Genomic DNA, 21,483 nt, shown 5'->3' with positions numbered 1-21,483 from the left:
AGAAGTGACAGTTTTCCAAAGCAGTTACATTACTTTACATTTCTACCAACAGTGAAGTCCAATATACCTATTTTTGGTTGTTGTTCCTTGTGCTTTTCCTGTCATATCTAAGAAACCATTGCCTAACTAAAAGTAACACAAAGATTCAGTCTTATGTTTTCTTTTAAGTGTTTTATAGATTTAACTCTTCCTTTTGGGTCTATGGTCCATTTGAGTTAATTTTTGTGTGTGATGTGAAGTAGATATTCAATTTCATTTTTTTGCCTGTGGCTATCCAATTGCTCCAGCACCATTTGTTGAAAAGACTGTTCTTTCCTGCTGAGTGGTCTTGGCATTCTTGTTGAAAATCAACTAATCATAAATGTAAGGGATTATTTCTTGGACTTTCGATTCTATTCCTTTGATCTATGTTTTTATTTATATGCCAGTTCCACCCTATGTGGATTACTGTAGCTGTAGTATGTTTTTGAAATCAGGAAGTGTGAGTGCTTTAACTTTGTTCTTCAAGATTGTTGGCTATTCCCTTGAGATTCCATACAAATTTTAAGATCAGCTTTCAATTTTTGCAAAGAAGCCAGCTGAGATTTTGATAAGGATGATGGTGAACCTGTAGTTTAATTGGAAAGTATTGCATCTTAACAATATTAAGTCTTTCAATCAATGAACATGGGATGTCTTTTTATTTATTTAGGTCTTCCTTGATTTTTTTTCACAGTGTTTTATAATTTTTAGTGTATAAGTTTTATACTTTTTTTTGCTAAATTTATTCCTAATAATCTTATTCTTTTTGATGCTGTTGTAAATGGAATTGTATTTTTTGTTTCTTCATTGTTACTTACAGAAATACAATTGATTTTTCTATATTGATTTTTTTTTCTTTTTTAAAATCATGTTATTTATTTATTTTTTAATGTTTATTTATTTTGGGGAGAAAGAGAGCACGATCAAGGGAGGGGCACAGACAGAGGGGGACAGAGGATCTAAAGTGGGCTCTGCCCTGACAACAGTGAGCCCAATGTGGAAGAGAGAGGCAAACAATAAAACAGACTTTTAACTATAGAGATCAGACTGAGGGTTGCTGGAGGGGAAGTGGACAAGGGGATGGGTTAAGTGGGTGGTGGGTATTAAGGAGGGCACTTGTTATGAGGAGCACTGGGTGTTGTACGTAAGTGATGAATCACTAAATTCTACTCCTGAAACTAACATTACACTACATGTTAACTAAGTGGAGTTAAAAAAATTTTTTTTAATGTTTATTTATTTTTGAGAGACAGAGAGAGACAAAGAACAAGCAGGGGAGGGACAGAGAGAGAGAGACACAGAATCCAAAGCAGGCTCCAGGCTCTGAGCTGTCAGCACAGAGCCCGAGGCAGGACTTGAACCCAGGAACTGCGAGATCATGACCTGAAGCGAAGTCGGATGTTTAACTGACTGAGCCACCCAGATGCCCCATTAACTAGCTGGAGTTTAAATAAAAACCTGAAATAAAAAATAAAGTCATTTAAAATTTTTATTAGTACTGTTTAACAATGAGGAGATGCAGTTTATTTACACCAGCAGCCATAGGGGCAAGGGGAATACATAGTGAGTAGGAATTTGTATAGGTTGGACTAATTATGCAAAAGTAGTAATATCCAAAACAAAGGACAGCGGTGAGCTTCGATACAGTTCCCCAGTGATCCCAGAATGTGATAATGCCAGGCAATGGCCCCCAGACGTGTGGTGTGGGAAATAAGGTATGGAAGAGAAAGCCACAAACCACAAAAATGTGTAAAAATCCCTCCCCCCCCCCACACACACAGAGACACTCAGATATATAATAGAATTGCAGGGTGATCAATATACCTAATTGAAGGAGGAAGGAAGGATAGGAATTCTGCTGTTAGAGAGAGGATAGGTAGAGAAAGAGAGAGTTCCTAACCACTATTAACTATATGGTAGGGAGCATTCATGCCCCAGAAAAAAAAGGAGTTAGTTTATCCCCTCAGGGTACCTGTTGGACCAAGCCCACCTCATGCCCATCCAAGATAAGCCTAGGGCTTATCTCCCTAATAATGGGAGAGCAAAAAACAAAAACAATAACCAAGAGGGAGGTAATATGAACCAACGATTATTCAAAATTACTTTCCACTTTTTCTCCTCTAACCAAAAGGAAGACCAGAAAGGAAACAGTAATGTCACAATCAGAGCTTCCTGTCTGTAGGAAGAGTAGACCATGATGTTTCCTTCACCTAGATGTTATTTAGAAGTAGGCCAGAGTTTCATTTAGACTCTCCTTTCCTTCTGCATCCACTCAGAATGAGGTATCTATAAAGTCAAGGGCAGATAACCCAAAATGATTTTAGCTCTAACCAAGGTTTAACTTTCTAAAATGGTATCACAATTCTTGGATTGAGGACCAGTTTGTAACTTGACCTGAACCCTGACCAGGACAATTCTAGGAGGACAATGCAATAATAGACAGCCTTTTAAAATGTTTTTTCTATATTGATCTTGTATCTTTAAATTTGCTAAACTTGATATTAGTTCTAATAGTTTTTTAGTAGATTCATTAGGAGTTTTTTAATATATAAGATGATGTCATCTACAAATAAACATGGTTTTCCTTTCCCATCCATTCTAGTTTAATTGCCCTGGCTTGGACCTCTAATACAATGTTAAAAAAACTGGCAAGAGGAGACATTTTTGTTTTGTTCCAAATCTTAAAGGAAAGCAGTCAGTCTGTCACCATTAAGTATGATGTTAGCTATGGGTTTGCATTGCGTTTATGTTTTCTAATTAAGCATCTTGCTAAATTCATCCTGGTCTTTCACCAGTATTTTACACATAGTTTTGAAATTTACTAATCTCTCAATCACTTATTGGGTATTTAGAATTAACAGAGCTAGTTTTGTTTTTTTTTATATAATTTTATTTCCTGGGGGGCACCTGGGTGACTCAGTAGGCTAAGTGTTCAACTTGGTTTCGGCTCAGGTCATGATCTCATGGCTTCACAGCTTTGAGCCCCATGTCAGGCTCTGTGCTGGCAGAGCGGAACCTGCTTGGAATTCTTTCTCTCGCTCTCTCTGCCCCTCCCCCCAACTCACGCTGTATCTCTCTCTCACAAAATAAATAAATAAAGTTTTAATATAATTTTATTTATTTTTAATTTTTTTAGAGAGAGAGAGAGAAAGCGAGTGGGAGAGGAGGAGAGAGAGAGGGAGAAAGAGAATCTTAAGCAGGAATCAGCGCAGGGCCTGACGTAGGGCTTGATCTTACAACTGTGAGATCATGACCTGAACCAAAATCAAGAGTCAGACACTCAACCAACTGAGCTACACAGCTGTGGCCCCCAAATGGAGCTAGTTTTATCCTCAGTATGTGTTATATAAACACTTGAACCCAGCTACCGGTTTATTTCCACTTCATGATGGCAGCAACAAAAAAAGATATTTTTACCATAACATTAACCTCCTTCAGTGCTCTCTTAAGCTTAATGCAAATATGGTGGAGGCATAGCATAGTTTTTATAATCCCTTTAATGGCTATTTGAATGATCACAATGCCTTGCACATAGCAGGTTCTCAATAAGTATGTGATGTATTGTTGTGGGTTAACTGATAATAGGAGAAGGCATAACATGGAAAAATAAAATCCAAAGGTAATCCAAATTTCAAGTTTTAGATAGTAATTTTTATCCCAGCATCCTTCCCATAATTTTTTTCCTAAGCTTCTTTATCCTTTTGTCTTCTTTATCATATATGTAAGTAGCCTAAAAGGCAAGTCAAGAGAAGAAAAAGGTCTGAATAATCCACAGTCTAATTTGAACCTGAATTATTAAAAGGAATTGGTATACAATACTATGTTTTTATAACAAATTCTTATCATCAGGAAAATTAATTCCATGTTGGGACTGGGAAGGCTTCTGTATTCAACAAGCATTAGCCAGTTTCAAAGGAATATTGTAGGTTTAACATGCCTGGCTAGTAGAAGAATGTCAGAATCACACAGCAAGTAATTTAGTTTCCTTAGGCCATAGTTTATCTCTTTTTAAAATGGGGGGTGGAGTGGGAAATAGGACTAGATTATCTCTAAGGGCTCTTCTAGCTTCTTCTAGGACCTTGTTTTATGATTCTATTGAAGACGTTTGTTTTTGTCTCTAGGAAGGTATTATTTTATATGCTACACTAAATATAATCAAAAAACACAATGTAGATATAAACACTTTTCCTTTTTATTTTGGGATGGTGGAAAGAGGTGCTAGGGAATTTGTCTAATGTTGACAAGGATCAGGGAATGAAAGAATCTTTGAGTTGAAAGAGTCCTACTCTCCAATGTGGAAATTCCCTTCAATATCACTGAAGATCAGTCATCCAGCTTCTGCTTGAACATTTGCTGTAACAAGGAGTTCACTGGCTCACAGGACAGTTGATTCTAATTTAGGGGAGCTTTAATCATTACCAAATTCTTGCTTATATTAAGCTGAAATCTGTCTCCTAGTAACTTTTACCCTTTTGCCCTTTGGAGTCACACAAAATAAATCTAATCCATTTTACACACACAAGTCCTTCAGACATTTAAAGAATGTAACCATGTCTCCCCCAAATTCTCTTATCCATGCTGTTTCTCAGGTTTTCACTGTTTCTATAGGACATGATTTCCAAGACTTTTGCCATCCTGGGCCCTATTAACTGGGACTTATTTGATCAATTTCTTCTTTAAAAATAGTGCTCAAGGAGCACCTGGGTGGCTCAGTCGGTTGAGCATCCGACTTCGGCTCAGGTCATGATCTCGTACTCTGTGAGTTTGAGCTCCGCATAGGGCTCTGTGCTGACAGCTCAGAGCCTGGAGCCTGCTTCAGATTGTACATGTCTCTGTCTCTCTGCCCCTCCCCCACTCATGCTCTGTCTCTCTCTCTCTCTCTCTCTCTCTGTCAAAAATAAACATTAAAAAAAATAAATATATAAAAATAGTGCTCAGAACTGAACACCATATTACAGATTAGTGGTTCTTAAGCTCTTTTTCTTTGATGGGGGAGAAATCAAAGACACACCTTTGGGAGTCCAGTGAAAACTATGCATGCTCTCCTTTAAAAGAATGTAGACAAAAAACTCATCATTGCATAGGCTATTCTGGGAGTTTGAGAATTGTCTAAAACCCACATCTGTAGACCTCAGTTATTAAATGGTATTTATGGAGTATAACAGGTCTATCACTTTCCTTAATTGAATATTTGATAAAGTCAAAGGTTTTTATCCCATGTTTGTTCATTTGAATATTTAGCTTGTCAGTTTTGGCAAATAGTGGATTTCTTCCCTCCCTCCCTCCCTCCTTCCTTTTCTTCCCTTTTCTGTTGTTGTTAATAAAATATCTCCAAAGATTACTTGTATAGATAATGATTTAATTTTTTATTTTTTACATTTACTCACTTTTGATAGAGAGAGACAGAGCACAAGTGGGAGAGGGGTAGAGAGAGAAGGAGACACAGAATCCAAAGCAGGCTCCAGGCTCCCAGCTGTCAGCACAGAGCCCAACGGCTGGGCTCAAACTCAAGAGCAGTGAGATCATGACCTGAGCCAAAGTCCGATGCTTAACTGACTGAGCCACCCAGGTGCCCCTTAAATGTAAGTTTAGATCTTTTATACATATCTCTGTAAAATTTTATTTTGATCATTTGGCTTGTTGAGATCTTTTAAAATATTGGTTTGATACTCACAGTATTAATTAGCAATCTCTCCAAGCTTCATGTCATCTGAAAATTTAGTTCATGTTTCTTTTAGTGTTTGCAAAAGACAAATTGTTGAATAGCACAGGCAAAGGACAGAGTTGTGTGGCATATTCCTGAAGAACTCCTTTCAGTATATTAACTATATTTTTTGACACCTTTCAGCTCACATTTCTCCATCTGCCCATAAAAATGACCGAAGGGGGACACCTGGGTGGTTCAGTCCATTAAGCATCTGACTTCAGTCAGGTCATGATCTCACGGTTTGTGAGTTCAAGCCCCGAGTCAGGCTCTGTACTGACAGGGTGGAGCCTGGAGCCTGCTTCAGATTCTGTTCTCTCCCTCTCTCTCTGCCCCTCCCCCACTCACGCCCTGTCTCTCTCTCTCTCTCTTTCTCAAAAATAAACATTTTTTTAAAATAAAAAAAAAAAGTGACCTAAGGGATTTTGTACTAAGTCTTGATAAAAAGAAAATGACACTATAGCTTACTTTTTTTTTTAATTTACCAGGGTTGTACTTTTATCAGAAAAGAAAATGAAGGGCTCCTGGGTGGCTTGGTCGGTTAAGTGTCGGGCTTTGACTCAGGTCATGATCTCGCTGTTCATGAGTTCGAGCTAAGCGTCTGGCTATGTGCTGACAGCTCCGAGCCTGGAGCCTGCTTCAGATTGTGCATGTGTCTCTCTTTCTGCCCCTCCCCCACTCCTGTTCTGTCTCTCTCTCTCTCTCTCTCTCTCTCTCTCTCTCTCTCAGAAATAAATAAAATATACATTTAAACAAAGAAAAGGAAACGAGATGGGGCACATGGCTGGCTCAGCCAGTATAGCATGCAACTGGTGATCTCAGGGTCGTGAGTTGGAGCCCCAACTTGGATGTAAAGAGAACTTAAAAATAAAGTATTTTTAAAAAAGAAAAGGAAATGAGGATTATTACAAAGAGTTCAGATTGTTTTAGGATTGATACATATTTATCATTTTTTGCAGCAGTAGCATGCACTCCTGAGAAGATTTATGCAAATAATATGTTAATAATTACTAACAGCCTGGTACTGTTCTCAATTTGTTTATATCTGCTTATTTATTTAACCTAAAAACCTGAGGTGGATACTGTTAGTATCCCCATTTTTTATAGATAAGGAAGAAGGCTGAGGGAGGTTAAGGAATTTGTGCAAGTTAAATAGTCATTAAGTGACAGGATTTGAACCCAGATTGTTTTTTCCTGAGAACTCACATGCAAATTTAGTCTCCTCTGTCATGATTTCTATCCTGCTTCCACAGTACATATCTGTCAAAGAGAATGAACAGAGCACCCTTAGCACTTGCTATTTGCACAGAAAAGTATGCTTTAAGATAGACAGGTTTTTCTAATCAGTAAATATGAGGGGGAAAAAATGCTAAGATTCAGTAAAAGCCAATGCTTTGGCCTACATGGAGGTTCTAATGTGACATCAGACCACCTACTAGTCAAGTTTAATCATTGGCTGGGTGGCTAGGGCCAAACTGTTCCCTTTCTATTTTTCCCTGTCTGTAATTCGCTTTCACAATTTTCCCGTCTGCTTTCTCCCATTCTTCTTCCTTCCTCAGCAGGATTGTGGGAAAATGGGAAGAAGAGTAAGACTATGTGAAGAGCTTTCAGTTTGAAAGACAATACAAAATGCTGTTAAAATCGATCTGTCCTGAACAATAATCCCTTAAAGACCATTAGCACACTCTAGTAATTAAAACTACAGTAAAATAACCAGTTTTGGTATGCCTTTACATCAACACTTTTTATTTATTTATTTAAATTTTTTTAATGTTTAATTAAAAAAATTTTTTTTAATGTTCACTTATTTTTTTAGAGAGAGAGAGAGAGAGAGAGACAGCGTGAGCAGGGAAGGGGCAGAAAGAAAGGGAGAATCCAAAGCAGGCTCCAGGCTCTGAGCAGTCAGCACAGAGCCCAAGGTAGGGCTGGAACCCATGAACTGCATCACCTTTTATTTATTTAAAAACAATTTTTTTAAGTTTATTTATTTAGAGTGAGAAAGAGAGAGCACATGTGCAAGCTGGGGAGGGGCAGAGAGAGAATCCCAGGCAGGCTCCATGCTGTCAGCACAGAGCCTGACACGGGGCTTGAACTCAAGAATGGTGAGATCATGACCTGAGCTGAAACCAAGGGTCAGGTGCTCAACCAACTGAGCTACCCAGGGGCCCCATGTCATTACCTTTTAAAAACACAGATATGCACCCCACTTAGAAAACTATTTAATCCTAAATTAAATGTGAGGATTAGGACAGCTGGCTTCAGTTAAATTAAGAGTTACATAAATAGCCAGCTGCAAGTTTAAGGATTATTGTTGATGAGGGATTTTAACTGTGGAGTGGACTGTTGTCAGGACTAGGCAGGTCAAACTTTGACACAACATTGATTGTCCCTGGTGCTTTTATTTTTTACCTGAAAAAATATGTATAAAAACTGACTGGGAAGGTCTTTTAAAAATCCCATTTTATATTAAATAAATACCCAAAGCCTATAGTGTGTTAGAAGCTGACAAGGTATCATAATATCTAAATGGATTTGTTGACCTTTCAAATGGAGCTTGGCTCTCATGTCGATTTATCACAATTTCCTACTTATTTCCTTCCCCACCTTTTCCCCATTGTCAACTCTTGTTATTCTCAGTGGTCATGGAAAAAATATATTAGTTTGAGAGCCTTAATGTGACCAAAACAACACAGACTAGCAGGTCGTCTCTCCTTACTGAACTATTTCTTTCTCTTTCCCTTTTCTTTCCTTTCCTTTCCTTTCCTTTCCTTTCCTTTCCTTTCCTTTCCTTTCCTTTCCTTTCCTTTCCTTTCCGGTGTAATTGGTATACAACATTATATTTGTTTCAGATGTATAACATAGTGATTCTATATTTGTATATATTGCAGAATGATCACCACAATTAGTCTAGTTAACGTATGTTTACTGAAGTATTTCATTTGGGCTGATTATAGAGCCTCTAAGAGTTAAAAGCCTTTAACACAAAGCTTGTACCAAAAAACAGGATCTCATTAGTTGTTCATTTTGGTCTTCCCTGCAACTCCTCAAGAGAATGCTCTAGTGATAGTATCCAGCCCAATTATATATTTTCTACATGTGATTAAAATGCAACGGGATTATTAGCTTGCATAGACTTCGAAATGGGGGGGCCTGGGTGGCTCAGTCGGTTAAGCGTCTGACTTTGGCTCAGGTCTAATCTCAAAGTTCATGAGTTTGAGCCCCAAATTGGATCTGTGCTGACAGCTCAGAGCCTGGAGCCTGCTTCAGATTGTGTCTCCCTCTCTCTCTGCCTCTCCCCTGCTCATGCTCTCTCTCTTTCTCCTTCTCTCTCTGTCTCTCAAAACTAAATAAACATTAAAAAATTACTAAAAGAAATGGTCTTCTTATGAAGTAAACTGTCATTGTATTAATGTGAAAATAGAAATCAAATTTTGGAAAGGAGGAATGAGTTTAAAGGTGAGTTAGGGCAAATTGGATGACTGGGTGAATCCAACTGGAATGGAGAGGGAAAGCAAATGAGGCTCTAGATCTTTTTTATTTTAATTAATTAATTTTTTAAAATTCTTTTTTATTATGTTTATTTATTTTGAGACAGAAAGAGAGAGAGACAGAGTGCAAGTGAAGGAGGGGCAGAGAGAGGGAGACACAGAACTGAAGCAGGCTCCAGGCTCTGAGCTGTCAGCACAGAGCCAGATGCAGAGCTTGAACTCAAGAACCACAAGATCATGACCTGAGCCAAAGTTGGACACTTAACCGACTGAGCTGCCCAGGCCCCCTGTTTCTTTTATTGTTGAGTAGCATTTCATTTAATGGAAATATCACAATTTATTTACCCATTTACCTGTTGATAGATATTTGGTTGTTCTTTTTGAGCTGTCATGAATAAAATTGCTTTGAAATTTTTCATATAAGTCTGTGTGGACATACGTTTCCATTTCTTTTGGGTAAATGCCTAGCAGTGGATTTGTGGATCATATGGTAAGTGTATATTCAGCTTTATTAAAAAGTCTAACTATTTTCCAAACTGGCTATACCATTGCATTCCATTTAGCAATATACAGGAGAACCAGATGTTCTACATCCTTGTCAACACTTGGTATTCTCTGTCTTTTTAATTTAGACATTCTCATGAGTATGTGGTGCTATTTCATCGTGGTTTCAATTTCATTTTCCTTAATTACTAATGATGTTGTATGTCTTTTCATATGCTTATTTGTCATTCATTTATGTTCTTTGGTAAAGTATCTGTTCAATCTTTTGCATACTTTTTTTTTTTTGCACTGTTTATCTTAAGGTTGAATTGTAAGAGTTCTCCACGTATTCTGTTTACAAATCTTTTCCCAGATATCTTTTTTTATAATATTTACTCTCAGTCTCCGGGCTTTTCATTTTTGTAACATTCTTTTATTTATTTATTTACTTACTTACTTACTTTTTTATTTTAAATGTTTATTTATTGAGAGAGAGACAGAACACAAGTGAGGGAGACACAGAGAGAGAGGGAGACACAGAATCTAATGCAGTGCTGACAGCTCAGAGCTCAATGTGGGGCTTGAACTCACAAACCATGAGCTCATGTCCTGAGCCGAAGTTGGATGCTTAACCGACTGAGCCACCCAGGCGCTCCTATAACATTCTCTCTTTTTTTTTTTTTATATATGAAATTTATTGACAAATTGGTTTCCATACAACACCCAGTGCTCATCCCCAAAAAAAATATGGAACGCTTCACGAATTTGCGTGTCATCCTTGCGCAGGGGCCATGCTAATCTTCTCTGTATCGTTCCAATTTTAGTATATGTGCTGCCGAAGCGAGCACTATAACATTCTCTTTTAAAGAACAGATTTTTTTTTTGATGAAGTCCACTTTAATAATTTTTTTCTTTTATAGTTTGTGCTTTTCATGTCCTAAAAATTCTTTACCTAACCCAAGGTCACAACAATTTTCTTCTGTTTTCTTCTGGAAGTTTTAGAGCCTTAACTCTTATATTTAAGCATATGATCCATCTTGAGTTTATTTTTGTGCATAGTATGAGGAAAGAATCAATGTTTATTTTTTTTCTATATGGCCATCCAAATGTTCCAGCATTATTTGTTGTAAAGTTATTTGTTTTCCCTATTGAATTACCTTATCACCATTGTCTATGTGTCTTGGCATGTTCTATTCTGGTCCAGTGATTATTTGTTAATCTTTATGTCTGTACCACACTGCCTTGCGACTGCAGCTTTATAGTTAAGTCTTGAAATCAGGTAGTATAAGTATTTCAACTGTGTTCTTTTTGCAAATTGTTTTGGCTATACCAGGTTCTTTGTATCTCCATATAAATTTAGAACCAGTTTGTCAATTTCCATGTTTAAAAAGATTGCTGGGATTTTGATTGAGGTTGTGGTGAATCTATACATCAGTTTGGGGAGAACTGACATCTTAATACTGAGTGTTCTGATCCATTTATTTAGGTCTTTAATTTCTCTCAGCAATATTTTGTGGCTTTTAATACCTAAATCTTGTACATAGTTTGTTAAATGTTTTCCTAGGTATGTTTTTTGACTCTATCTTAAGTGATATTTAAAATTTTGTATTTACATTTAAAAAATAAAAGTTGTATATATCTAAGGTGTACAACATGATGAGCCATTATACATATCCATAGTGAAATGATGAGTATGGTCAAGCTAATGGATATATCATCTCCTCACATAATTACCATTTTGTGTGTGTGATGAGTGCACCTAAAATCTACTCTCTTAGCACATTTCCAGTGTTCAATACAGTGTTATTAAGTATAGTCATTCTGCCTATACATTAGCTCCCTAGACCAAATCACCCTACATAACTGCAACTTTGTACACTTTGACCAACATCTCCTCATTTCCCCACTGCTACCTCTGCCCAGCCCCTGGTAACCACCGCTATTCTCTGATTTTATGAGTTTGACTTTTTTTTCTTTTTCCTTTTTTAGATTGCACATATAACTTAGATCATACAATATTTGTCTTTATCTGGCTTTTTTCACTTATCATAATGTTTTCAAGTTTCATCTATGTTGTCACAAATGGCGGTATTTCCTTTTATCTCATGGTTTAATAATATTTCATTGTATATTTATACCACATCTTCTGTATCCATTCATTTGTCAGTGGACATTTGGGTTGTTTCATATCTTGGCTATTGTGAATAATACCGCAGTGAACATAGGAGTGCAAATATCTCTTCAAGATCCTATTTTTATTTCCTTTGGATTTCATTTCCTTTCCCAAATTGGGATTGCTACATCATATGGCTCTATTTTTAATTTTTTGAGAAATCTCCATACTATTTTTCACAACGGCTGCACCAAATTACATTCCCACCAATAGTGTAGAAGGATTCTCTTCTTCACATCTCCTCACCAACACATTATCTTTTATCTTTTTCATAATATAATAGCCATCCTAACATGTGTGAAGTGTTATCTCATTGAGGTTTTGACTAGCATTTCCCTGATGATTAGTGATGTTAGTCACCTTTTCATATATCTGTGTGCCATTTGGATGTCTTCTTTTGAAAAATATCTATTCAGATCCTTTGCCCACTTTTTAATTAATTAAATTAAATTCATTATTTATTTATTTATTTTGCTACTGAATTGTAGGAGTTCCTTACATATTTGGGATAGTAATCCTTTATCAGCTATCTGGTTTGCAAGTAGTTTCTCCATTCTGTATGTTGCCTTTTCATTTTTCTACTTGTTTTCCTTGCTGTGCAGAAGCTTTTTAGTTTGATGTTAAGTCCCACTTGTTTATTTTTGCTTTTGGTGCTTATGCTTTTGGTATTATATCCAGGAAATCGCTAATTTTGTTAAGTTACCTATTTGTGTTTTCTTGTAGTTCACTGAATTTCTTACAGAGGATTATTCTCAATTCTTTGTCAGACAGTTCATAGATTTCCATTTGTTTAGGGTCCATTATTGGAGCTTTATGAGTTTACTTTTGTGGTATCATGTTTCCTTATTTGTGATCCTTGTTGCCTTACATTGGTGTATGTACCTTTGAAGGAGTGCAGGCTGGCTTCAGCAGGGAAAGCCTTTTACAAATCGGCCCATCCAGAGATCCTAGGTGGGTTGTCTTGTGGTGTCCATGGGTGGGCTTGCTGCTGGAATCCTTGGTCAGGAAGATCTGGTGCTTGGGTCAGCAGTTAGGCAATATTGGTGCTTGGGTCCAAAGGGGTCAGCCTGGTGCCTGAGCCCATGGGGCATGGGCCTGGAGCTTGATCTCATGGGGGCAATCATAGTGTGTGGGTCTGTGGGGCTGGCCCAGTACCAAGGTCTACTAGGGTAGGCCTGGGCCCTGATTCTGCTGGAACCTGGGGCCTCAGGGGTCAGTCTGGCACTGGGGTAGGTCTGGGGGCTGGAGTCAGGGGAGCTGGTCGGGAGGGTGGGGCCACCTGTCTCTGAGGTAGACCTAGTCGTGGGGTCTATAGTGAAGTTGAGTGTTTGCTTCTCTCTTCTTCTCCCACTGGGAGGATATATCTCTGTGTAGTGGACTGCCTGGTCTTGAGGAAGGAGTGACAGGAATAATGTGAAACTGTCTTTCCTACCCTCCCAATGCATCTTTTCTTATTTCTTTGCTCCACCCAGTGCTATAATACCGACCTGAAATCTTTAGCTCTTGTGAAGGTATTTTCATGTGTAGATATTTGTTCAAAGTGATGTTTCTGTGAGGGATCAAACACTGTAAACTTGCTGATATCTGAAAGCCAAATGATATTTTTAAATTTTATTTTTTATTTTTTTTAATTAAAAAGAATTTTTTTTTTCTTGAGAGAGAGTGCACGTGTGCGCTAGCAGGGGAGAGACAGAGGGAGAGGGAAAGAGAATATCCCCAGCTGGCTCCACGCCGAGCTCAGAGCCCAACACAGGGGCTTGATCTCACCACCATGAGATCATGACCTGAGCCAAAATCAAGAGTCGGCTGCCCAACAAACTGAGCCACCCAGGTGCCCCTAAAATGATATATGTTTACATTTTAAATTGTCCATTGCTTATATATAGAAATGCAATCAATTCTTGTATCTTAACTTTGTATCCAGTGTCATTGTTAAATCACTTATTAGTTCTATAGGGTTTGTTTTTTAGCTTCCTTAGTATATCCTATATATACCATCACGAGGTCTATAAATAAAGGCAGTTTTACTTCTTTCTTTATAGCGTGTATGTCACTCATCTTTTTCCTTCTCTTATTGCATCCAATAGGATAGCCAGTACCATGTTATGAAAAATGGCAAGAGTGAATATTCTTACCTTGTCTGCCATCTTAGAATTTGTTCTTTTACCACTAAGCATGATGTTACTCAGGTTTTTTTGTTTTTGTTTTTGTTTTTTATAGATGTACTTAATCATGTTGAGAATGTTCCCTTTTATTTATGGTCACCTGGAGTTTTTTTTTTTTTTAATTAATATTTGTTGAGTTTTGTTGCATGATTTTTCTGAATCTATTGAGATGTGACTAAAAAAATGTCTTTTCTGTTTCCCAATACATTTATTTTCTCAATGTTTCTCATTCCTTGTTTAAATCCTAATTTCCTAACCCACCCATTAATGTTTGTTTTCCTGAAGACTTTAGTTTTTCTTTTATTATTTTTGTATTAATTTTTTCAGTAATCTCTACACTCAACATGGGGCTCAACCTCACAATTCTGAGATCTAGAGTTGCACTCTCCTCTGACTGAGCCAGCCAGGTGTCCCTTTTTCCTGAAGACTTAAAAAAAAAGAAAAAAACATTTCTTATAGTGAAGGTCTGCTTGCAATGGATTCTCTCACCAAATACACACCTGGGTTGGGTGGGGTAGTGGCGGTAAAACACACCAACAGGTGTATTTTGTAGTAGCTTCCTAGGTAATTCTGATACATCTCTTCCTGTGAGAGCTTGTTAAGGCCTAGAACATGATAGGGATTCCTATTTTAAAAAAATTTTTTTAATGTTTATTTATTTTTGAGACCAAGACAGAGTACGAGGAGGGAAGGGGCAGAGAGAGGGAGACACAGAATCTAAAAGAGGCTCCAGGCTCCGAGCTGTCAGCACAGAGCCCGATGTGGGGCTCAAACCCATGAACCGCGAGATCATGACCTGAGCTGAAGTTGGACGCCTAGCCGACTGAGGCACCCAGGCGCCCCAATAGGAATTCCTATTTTTAAATATTTTCCCCTATGTTCTTTCTAGATGACATAATACACTTATACTTGGTAATGTCGTATGATGGAATCCTATGCAGCCATTAAAAATTATGTTTCCGAAGAATATTTAATGACATTGGAAATGCTTATAACATAATTATAAATCTTTTTATCACTCTGGAAAGAAAGATACCTAAACATCAAAAGCTGATATTTCAAAGACTAGTAGAGTTTGCTGGGGATTTTTACTTTCATATTCTATTGTATTTTTCAAATTGTCTGCAATAAGTGAGGGTGTATTAAGATATTCAAACAATATAGATAAGAGTACTCCCCAGAAGTAATCTCCCACTTTTAATTTTGGAGTGTACTGCTCACACTTTTACTCTGTGCATTTAGATACATATAGAAACATAATTTAAAAAACACAACATATGATCTAGTACATATTATTCAGCAACTTGAGTTTTTCACTTACTATTTTTATGCCACTACATATATATTAACCTCCTTCTCTTCTAGTGTTGCATGATGTTCCCAAAATTAGATATACTATAGTTTTACTATAATAGCATATATGCAGATTGTTTCAATTTCTTATTACAGACAAAGCTGTAGTGGATCTTCTTATAGATATTTGTCAGTGCATATATGCAAGGATTTTGGAAGGCAGTTACCAGGAAGGGAAACTGCTAGCTCAAATGCTGTGCACATTGTACATTTCATTTTTTTTAATGTTTATTTTTGTGAGAGAGAGACAGAGTGTGAGTGGGGGAAGGACAGAGAAAAAGGAGACACAAAATCCAAAGCAGGCTCAAGACTCTGAGCTGACAGTACAGAGCCTGATGCAGGGCTTGAACCCACAGAACGCGAAATCATGACCTGAGCCCCAAGTCCGACACTTAACTGAGTCACCCAGGCACCCCACGTTGTACATTTCAGTAAGTACTAACAAATTACCCACAGGAAAGGTTTTTCTATTTTTAAAAAAAATTTTTTTGAACGTTTATTTATTGAGAAACAGAGAAAGACAGAGCATGAGCAGGGGAGGGGCAGAGAGAGAAGGAGACACAGAATCCAAAGCAGGCTCCAGGTTTTGAGCTGTCAGCACAGAGCAGACATGGGGTTTGAACTCACAAATGGTGAGATCATGACCTGAGCCGAAGTTGGATGCTTAACGGACTGAGCCACTCAGGTGCCCCCCAAAAAGGTTTTTCTAATTTATGCTATCATTAGTAACATGTGAGTTTCTCCACACCCTTGCCAACACTTGATATTATAAATACTTAAAAATTTTGCCAATTTTATAAGGGAAAAGTATATGCCTTGTTTTAATTTGCCTTTCCCTGGTTATTGAGTTTCACCAATTTTTTAAGCTTATATCTGTCATTTGGATTTCCTCCTGTCTCAACTGTCTTTTCATATCCTCTCCCTTTATCTATAGGATTGTACTATCCTTTGTGATAGGTGTTATTTATATATTTTAAATATTAGTCTTTTGTTATACAGGTTTCAAAATTTTCTGTCAGCTAATTGTGTTCTACTGAACAGAATTGTCTATTTCAAAATAGTCAAGTATTTTTCTTTATGGCTCTTGGATAGTTCTTTTTTTTTTTTTTTTTAAGTTTACTTATTTATTTTGAAAGACAGAGGTGGGGGGAGGGGCAAGAGAGAGGGAGAGAGAATCCCAAGCAGGTTCCATTTTGTTAGAGCATAGCCCACTGCAGGGCTCAAGCCCACATACCATGAGATCCTGACTTGAGCTGAAATCAAGAGTTGGACACTTAACCAACTGAGCCACCCAGGAACCCTTAACTATGAGGATGGTAATTTTGTGACGGGTAGGGGGCAGACATTGAAACTAATTTGTTTTTCAAATAAATAACTAGTTGTCCAAACACTGTTTATTAACCTTTCTCCACTGACTTGAAATGCCATCTTCCTCATATATACATAAGATTGTTTCTGTATTAACTTTTCTGTTCTATTATCTATGCTTATCTCAATGTCATACATTTAATCTATGCTTTTATAATATGCTTTGAAAGAAGGCAAGTTCCACCTTCCCCCTTATTTCATTTATAATAAAAAAAAAAGGTTTTAAAAAGTCTATTCTTCACTGTTTAATTGCCTGACTCTCCCTTCTTCCTTGGGTTCCATATGACAGGGAGGTAACATTAAAAATATCCATAGGCGGGGCGCCTGGGTGGCGCAGTCGGTTAAGCGTCCGACGTCAGCCAGGTCACGATCTCGCGGTCCGTGAGTTCGAGCCCCGTGTCAGGCTCTGGGCTGATGGCTCAGAGCCTGGAGCCTGTTTCCGATTCTGTGTCTCCCTCTCTCTGCCCCTCCCCTGTTCATGCTCTGTCTCTCTCTGTCCCAAAAATAAATAAACGTTGAAAAAAAAATTTAAAAAAAATATCCATAGGCAAAACAACGGAGCATGGAAAAGGAAGGAGACAAAAGAGAGAAATGTTTTCAAGATGGTGTTTTTTTCGCCCTATACCTCAAGAAGCTACCCTATGAAATATGCCACGTACAAAATAAGGTAGATTTTGTATGTTTAGCTACTGTTGAAATCAAAGCTGTCTCTGGCTTTCATTACTAGTTAGTAACAAATGGCAGGCACCATCTAAACATAAAATGGATGGGAAATAGAAACATGACTCAATTTGAGAAAATGAGCAAGGACTAAAATGAACGAAGAATATAGTGAGAGAAAATAAAATACTGGTATTATTTTTATGGACCCATCTGTCAGGAGCTAAAAATCTCTGAGCTTAGTGTGTCCATTGTATCCTGAGTTTTTTTCTGCTACCTCTATTTATGCCACTTGATGTTTTATATGAATTATAGAGGGATCAATTCTTTACTTAATAATTGAAATGACAGAGAAAGAGAAAGTACTATTAGGGATATTATAGTAATGAGTAACAGAAATATCCTGTTAATTAGAAGTTGGTAGGCATTAAAAAGAAAACCCAGCAAGTAAGTGTCTGTAGTAAAATATACACACTAAACAGTTTAACCTTTAAATCTACATACCATTGTACACAGTATGGTTATATTCAACTTAAAGTTGTACCTGTTCTCAGAGCAAAGCTAACGTTACACAAGTAGGAGCAGTCTTGTGGGCAAGGGTGGCTTTAGCTCAAGTTAATTAAGTTACTTTCAATGAATTTAGTTGTTTGTTGTTGAAAAAACATGTTGATAAGGCGTGATTGTAAAGGGTCTTGGGTACAATGCTGTGTGTACTCTAGTTACCCCCACTGAATTTATATTTTAAAATGTTCATAGTTTGTTAGCTTCATGAAACCTAACAACCCTTGTTGCTAAAACCAAATTTTTGTAAACCTGAAAGTGTACTTTTTTGAGAAAATATTGAAGAATAGTGTAACTATTTTACATATCAGATGAAGTGGAGCTCATCCCGGTAACCCGTGGGCCTTTCCTAGGAAACTCGCGCTAAGGAATCTTTTGTCAAGTTGCTTTCAAACTACTCATTCCAAATGCGGTGCTTGGTTAGCAAATGTGCTTCCGAGTTCGTTCTATAGTGGGCGCTGGTGAGAGGCAGGAGCCTGTGGACGCTATCTTGCTGTTGCGTACGTATAAGAGCCTCCCGCTTTCACCCGGTGGGCTAAGACTCTTAATTGCCATCTGACGGGTCTGGCTTTTCCCACTCTGTCTGGTGCCCCCTGGTGCTCATCACCTGCACAATCTTGAGTAGTTGCTAGGAGCAAAGGGGTCCAGAGAGCCTAAGGATGCTTTCAAGGAAAGCATTCCATTACTGTGAACTACATGGATCCAGATTTCCTCTATGTCCAAAGCCACGGAATAAGTTACACATGTACATTCGTGCACCTCTAGAAAAAGGGTATGTTGTTTTACTAAGCCTCCAAGCAAACGAAAGATGGAAATTAAGCTCAACCGACTACATAGGCAAAAGTGAACTCAGCTCTCCCAAGTTTGTGGTAAAAGACGCAAAGATCCGTGGACCTTATCTTTTCTCGGATTCTCCCCTCCACCGCACCGTTAGCATTTTTCTGGCAAAGCAAAGGATTCGCTATGAATCCTGGATTTCAGGAGAGCAGCCCGTCTTTGAGAATCAGAATATCTGTCTTGGAGCTGGAACTGAGAATGTGGCCTTAAAGGCTATGGAAGGGAAGAGGATAAGAGGTAATACTCCCCGTCTCCTTCCCCAACGCATTTAACCAATATTAATCCCATGCACAATCTTCACAAAGTTTCTTTGACCCCACAGAGGGAGTCTTCAGCCCCTCCGGCTGAGCTCAGGTTCTAGCTCTCTTTGCTTTGCTTTCCTCCTCCACCCCCACACCCCTACAGTCACTCAACGCTACTGCGGCTCTCTCCATTAAAGATGAACAACAGATCATCCTTCATTGCATGGCAACCTCTTAGCTCTCTCTCGCCTCAACGGAGCATGATGGAAGTCTCTCCTCTCGTCCTGCCTCCCTCTTCCTTTTTTTCTTCCTTCCCCTTTCTCGCAAATTAAACCCTAAATAATGATTTTCCTAGCTAGCGTTGACTTAAGGATGGGGTTTAGCGACCCACCGGGACGCTCCCATCAGCCTTCCAGAAGGGGCGGTTTCCAAAGAAAACTACAACTCCCATGAGGCATCAGGGTAAAGCAACCACAGAGCATCACGGAAGTCGTAGGCTCCCTCGTCCTCAGTCCCTTTCATCCTTCTAATGCCAAAACTACAAGTCCCAGGGAGCCTCGGTACTAGCACGCCTGCGCGAGAGCCCCGAGAGCGGGGTGGGGGTGGGGCGCCCCGGGCGGCGGGGGGCGGGGTCCGAGCGGGCTGTGTGGAGGCTTCAGACTCCCGGCGCCATTTAGCGCGGAGAGTTTCCCCGGCGGACGCGGCTCTTCACACTCGGCCACTCTGCGCCCACATCTTCGGTGACAGAAGGCGCCCGGTGGGGGTGACTACTCTTTCCTCTCCCTAACCCCCTTCACCCAGTCCTCTCGGTCTCCTCTACTCTCGGCCCAGAGAAGCAGCGGAGCTCGGGCCCCGCGGTGAGCGGCCCTCCCCTCCCCACCGTTCCCTCCCTCCGTCAGCCCCCGGCACCGGCCCGGGAGGAGACGAGGGTTTGCCAGGCCCGGGGCGGGCGGGGAGGCCTCGGGGAAGGGGGGGCCCGCTCCTCAGGCACCGAGGCTTCGAGGCGTCGGCCCTTCCCGTCCGGTCGATGGGCGCCCTGTGAGACTGGTCCCCCTAGCTGGGGGCGCGTGTGGGAGGAGGCGACCGATTGACCGGGAGCCCCCGGCCGGCCCTCCCTCTCCTTCCTCGGCCCCTCCCACTCTCTTCGGCTGTGGGGCTGCCACCGCTCGGGAGTCCGCGCCCGTCCGTTCCTCGCGTTGCCGCCGCCCCCGGGGCCTAGCCCGCCCAGCTCGGGAAGCGGCGGCGGCGGGGAGCTGGAGCCGCCGCCGCATCCGCCGCATCCGCTTCGACTTGGTGCCGGCCCCTTGCCCTGCCCCTCATGACTGCGGCGCCTCCGCTGCTCCAGCCTTCCCGGCCGTCTCTCGCCGCAGGATGGATGCGGACCGTGAGGCGCTAACCCCCGTGGCTCAGCTCCTCGATCGCCCTCCGACGAGCCCGCCTCGTGAGCCTTATCAGCCGCCGCAACTGGGCCCAGGGGCCCGCGTCTCCTTCGGGGCGGCTCGTCAGTGCTGAGTGAGGAGCCGGCCGTCCAGGTGGATCCGAACCCGCCGGCGGCGGGAGCCGTCGCAGCGGGACCCGCACACCGCCGCCGCTCCTCGGGCTCGGCCCCTCGCCTTCTCTTCCTTGACGAGTTCGAACCCGCTCGCCTCGCTCCAGCGGACCGACCATGTCTGGCGGCGCCTCAGAGAAGCAGAGCAGCACTCCGAGCTCCTTGTTCCTTTCGCCGCCGGCGCCTTCCCCCAAGAATGGCTCCAGCTCCGATTCCTCGGTGGGGGAGAAACTGGGCAGCGCGGGGCCCGACGCCGGAACTGGCCGGACAGAGGAGTACCGGCGTCGCCGCCACACTATGGACAAGGACAGCCGTGGCGCGGCCGCCACCACTACCACCACTGAGCACCGCTTCTTCCGCCGCAGCGTCATCTGCGACTCCAACGCCACTGCGCTGGAACTGCCCGGCCTTCCCCTTTCTCTCCCCCAGCCCGCCGTCTCCACGGCGGCTCCGCAGAGCACCCCGCCGGAGCCCCACCGCGAGGAGACCTTGACCGCCACCGCCGCTGCCCAGGTAGCCCAGCTGCCTCCCGCCGCTGCCGCCCCCGGGGAGCCAGCCGGCGCGGGCGCTGTAGCCGCGACCGCCCCCAGCAGTACCGGCAGAGACCGCCAAGTTTCCCAGCCCAACCATGTGGGGAGCAAAGAGGAGCCTCCGTCGGCCAGAAGTGGCAGCGGCGGCGGCGGCAGCGCCAAGGAACCACAGGAGGAACGGAGCCAGCAACAGGATGACATCGAAGAGCTGGAGACCAAGGCCGTGGGAATGTCCAACGATGGCCGCTTTCTCAAATTCGACATCGAGATTGGCCGAGGCTCCTTTAAGACCGTCTACAAAGGTCTCGACACTGAAACTACTGTGGAGGTCGCCTGGTGTGAACTGCAG

At 41.0% G+C, this 21,483-nt stretch overlaps 1 protein-coding gene and 1 non-coding gene across 2 annotated transcripts in view; one reads left to right on the top strand and one right to left on the bottom strand.

Moving 5' to 3' along the window:
• Positions 1–10,437: 10,437 nt before the first annotated feature.
• LOC111561498 lies at positions 10,438–10,544 on the bottom strand. Its single transcript, XR_002744151.1, has one exon. It is a non-coding gene; the product is annotated as a U6 spliceosomal RNA (small nuclear RNA).
• A 9,506-nt stretch (positions 10,545–20,050) lies between these two features.
• The window catches only part of WNK1 (WNK lysine deficient protein kinase 1), a 159,492-nt gene continuing 158,059 nt past the window's right edge, over positions 20,051–21,483 (top strand). Inside the window, 1 exon segment of the mRNA XM_023256636.2 lies at positions 20,051–21,483. Within this exon segment, the coding sequence (XP_023112404.2) occupies positions 20,722–21,483 (762 nt within the window). The 5' untranslated portion in view covers positions 20,051–20,721.

Source organism: Felis catus, chromosome B4, assembly GCF_018350175.1.
Source record: "Felis catus isolate Fca126 chromosome B4, F.catus_Fca126_mat1.0, whole genome shotgun sequence".
Lineage (NCBI taxonomy): Eukaryota > Metazoa > Chordata > Mammalia > Carnivora > Felidae > Felis > Felis catus.
Note: the sequence above shows the minus strand (reverse complement) of the source record. Positions and strands in the feature narration are given on the sequence as shown.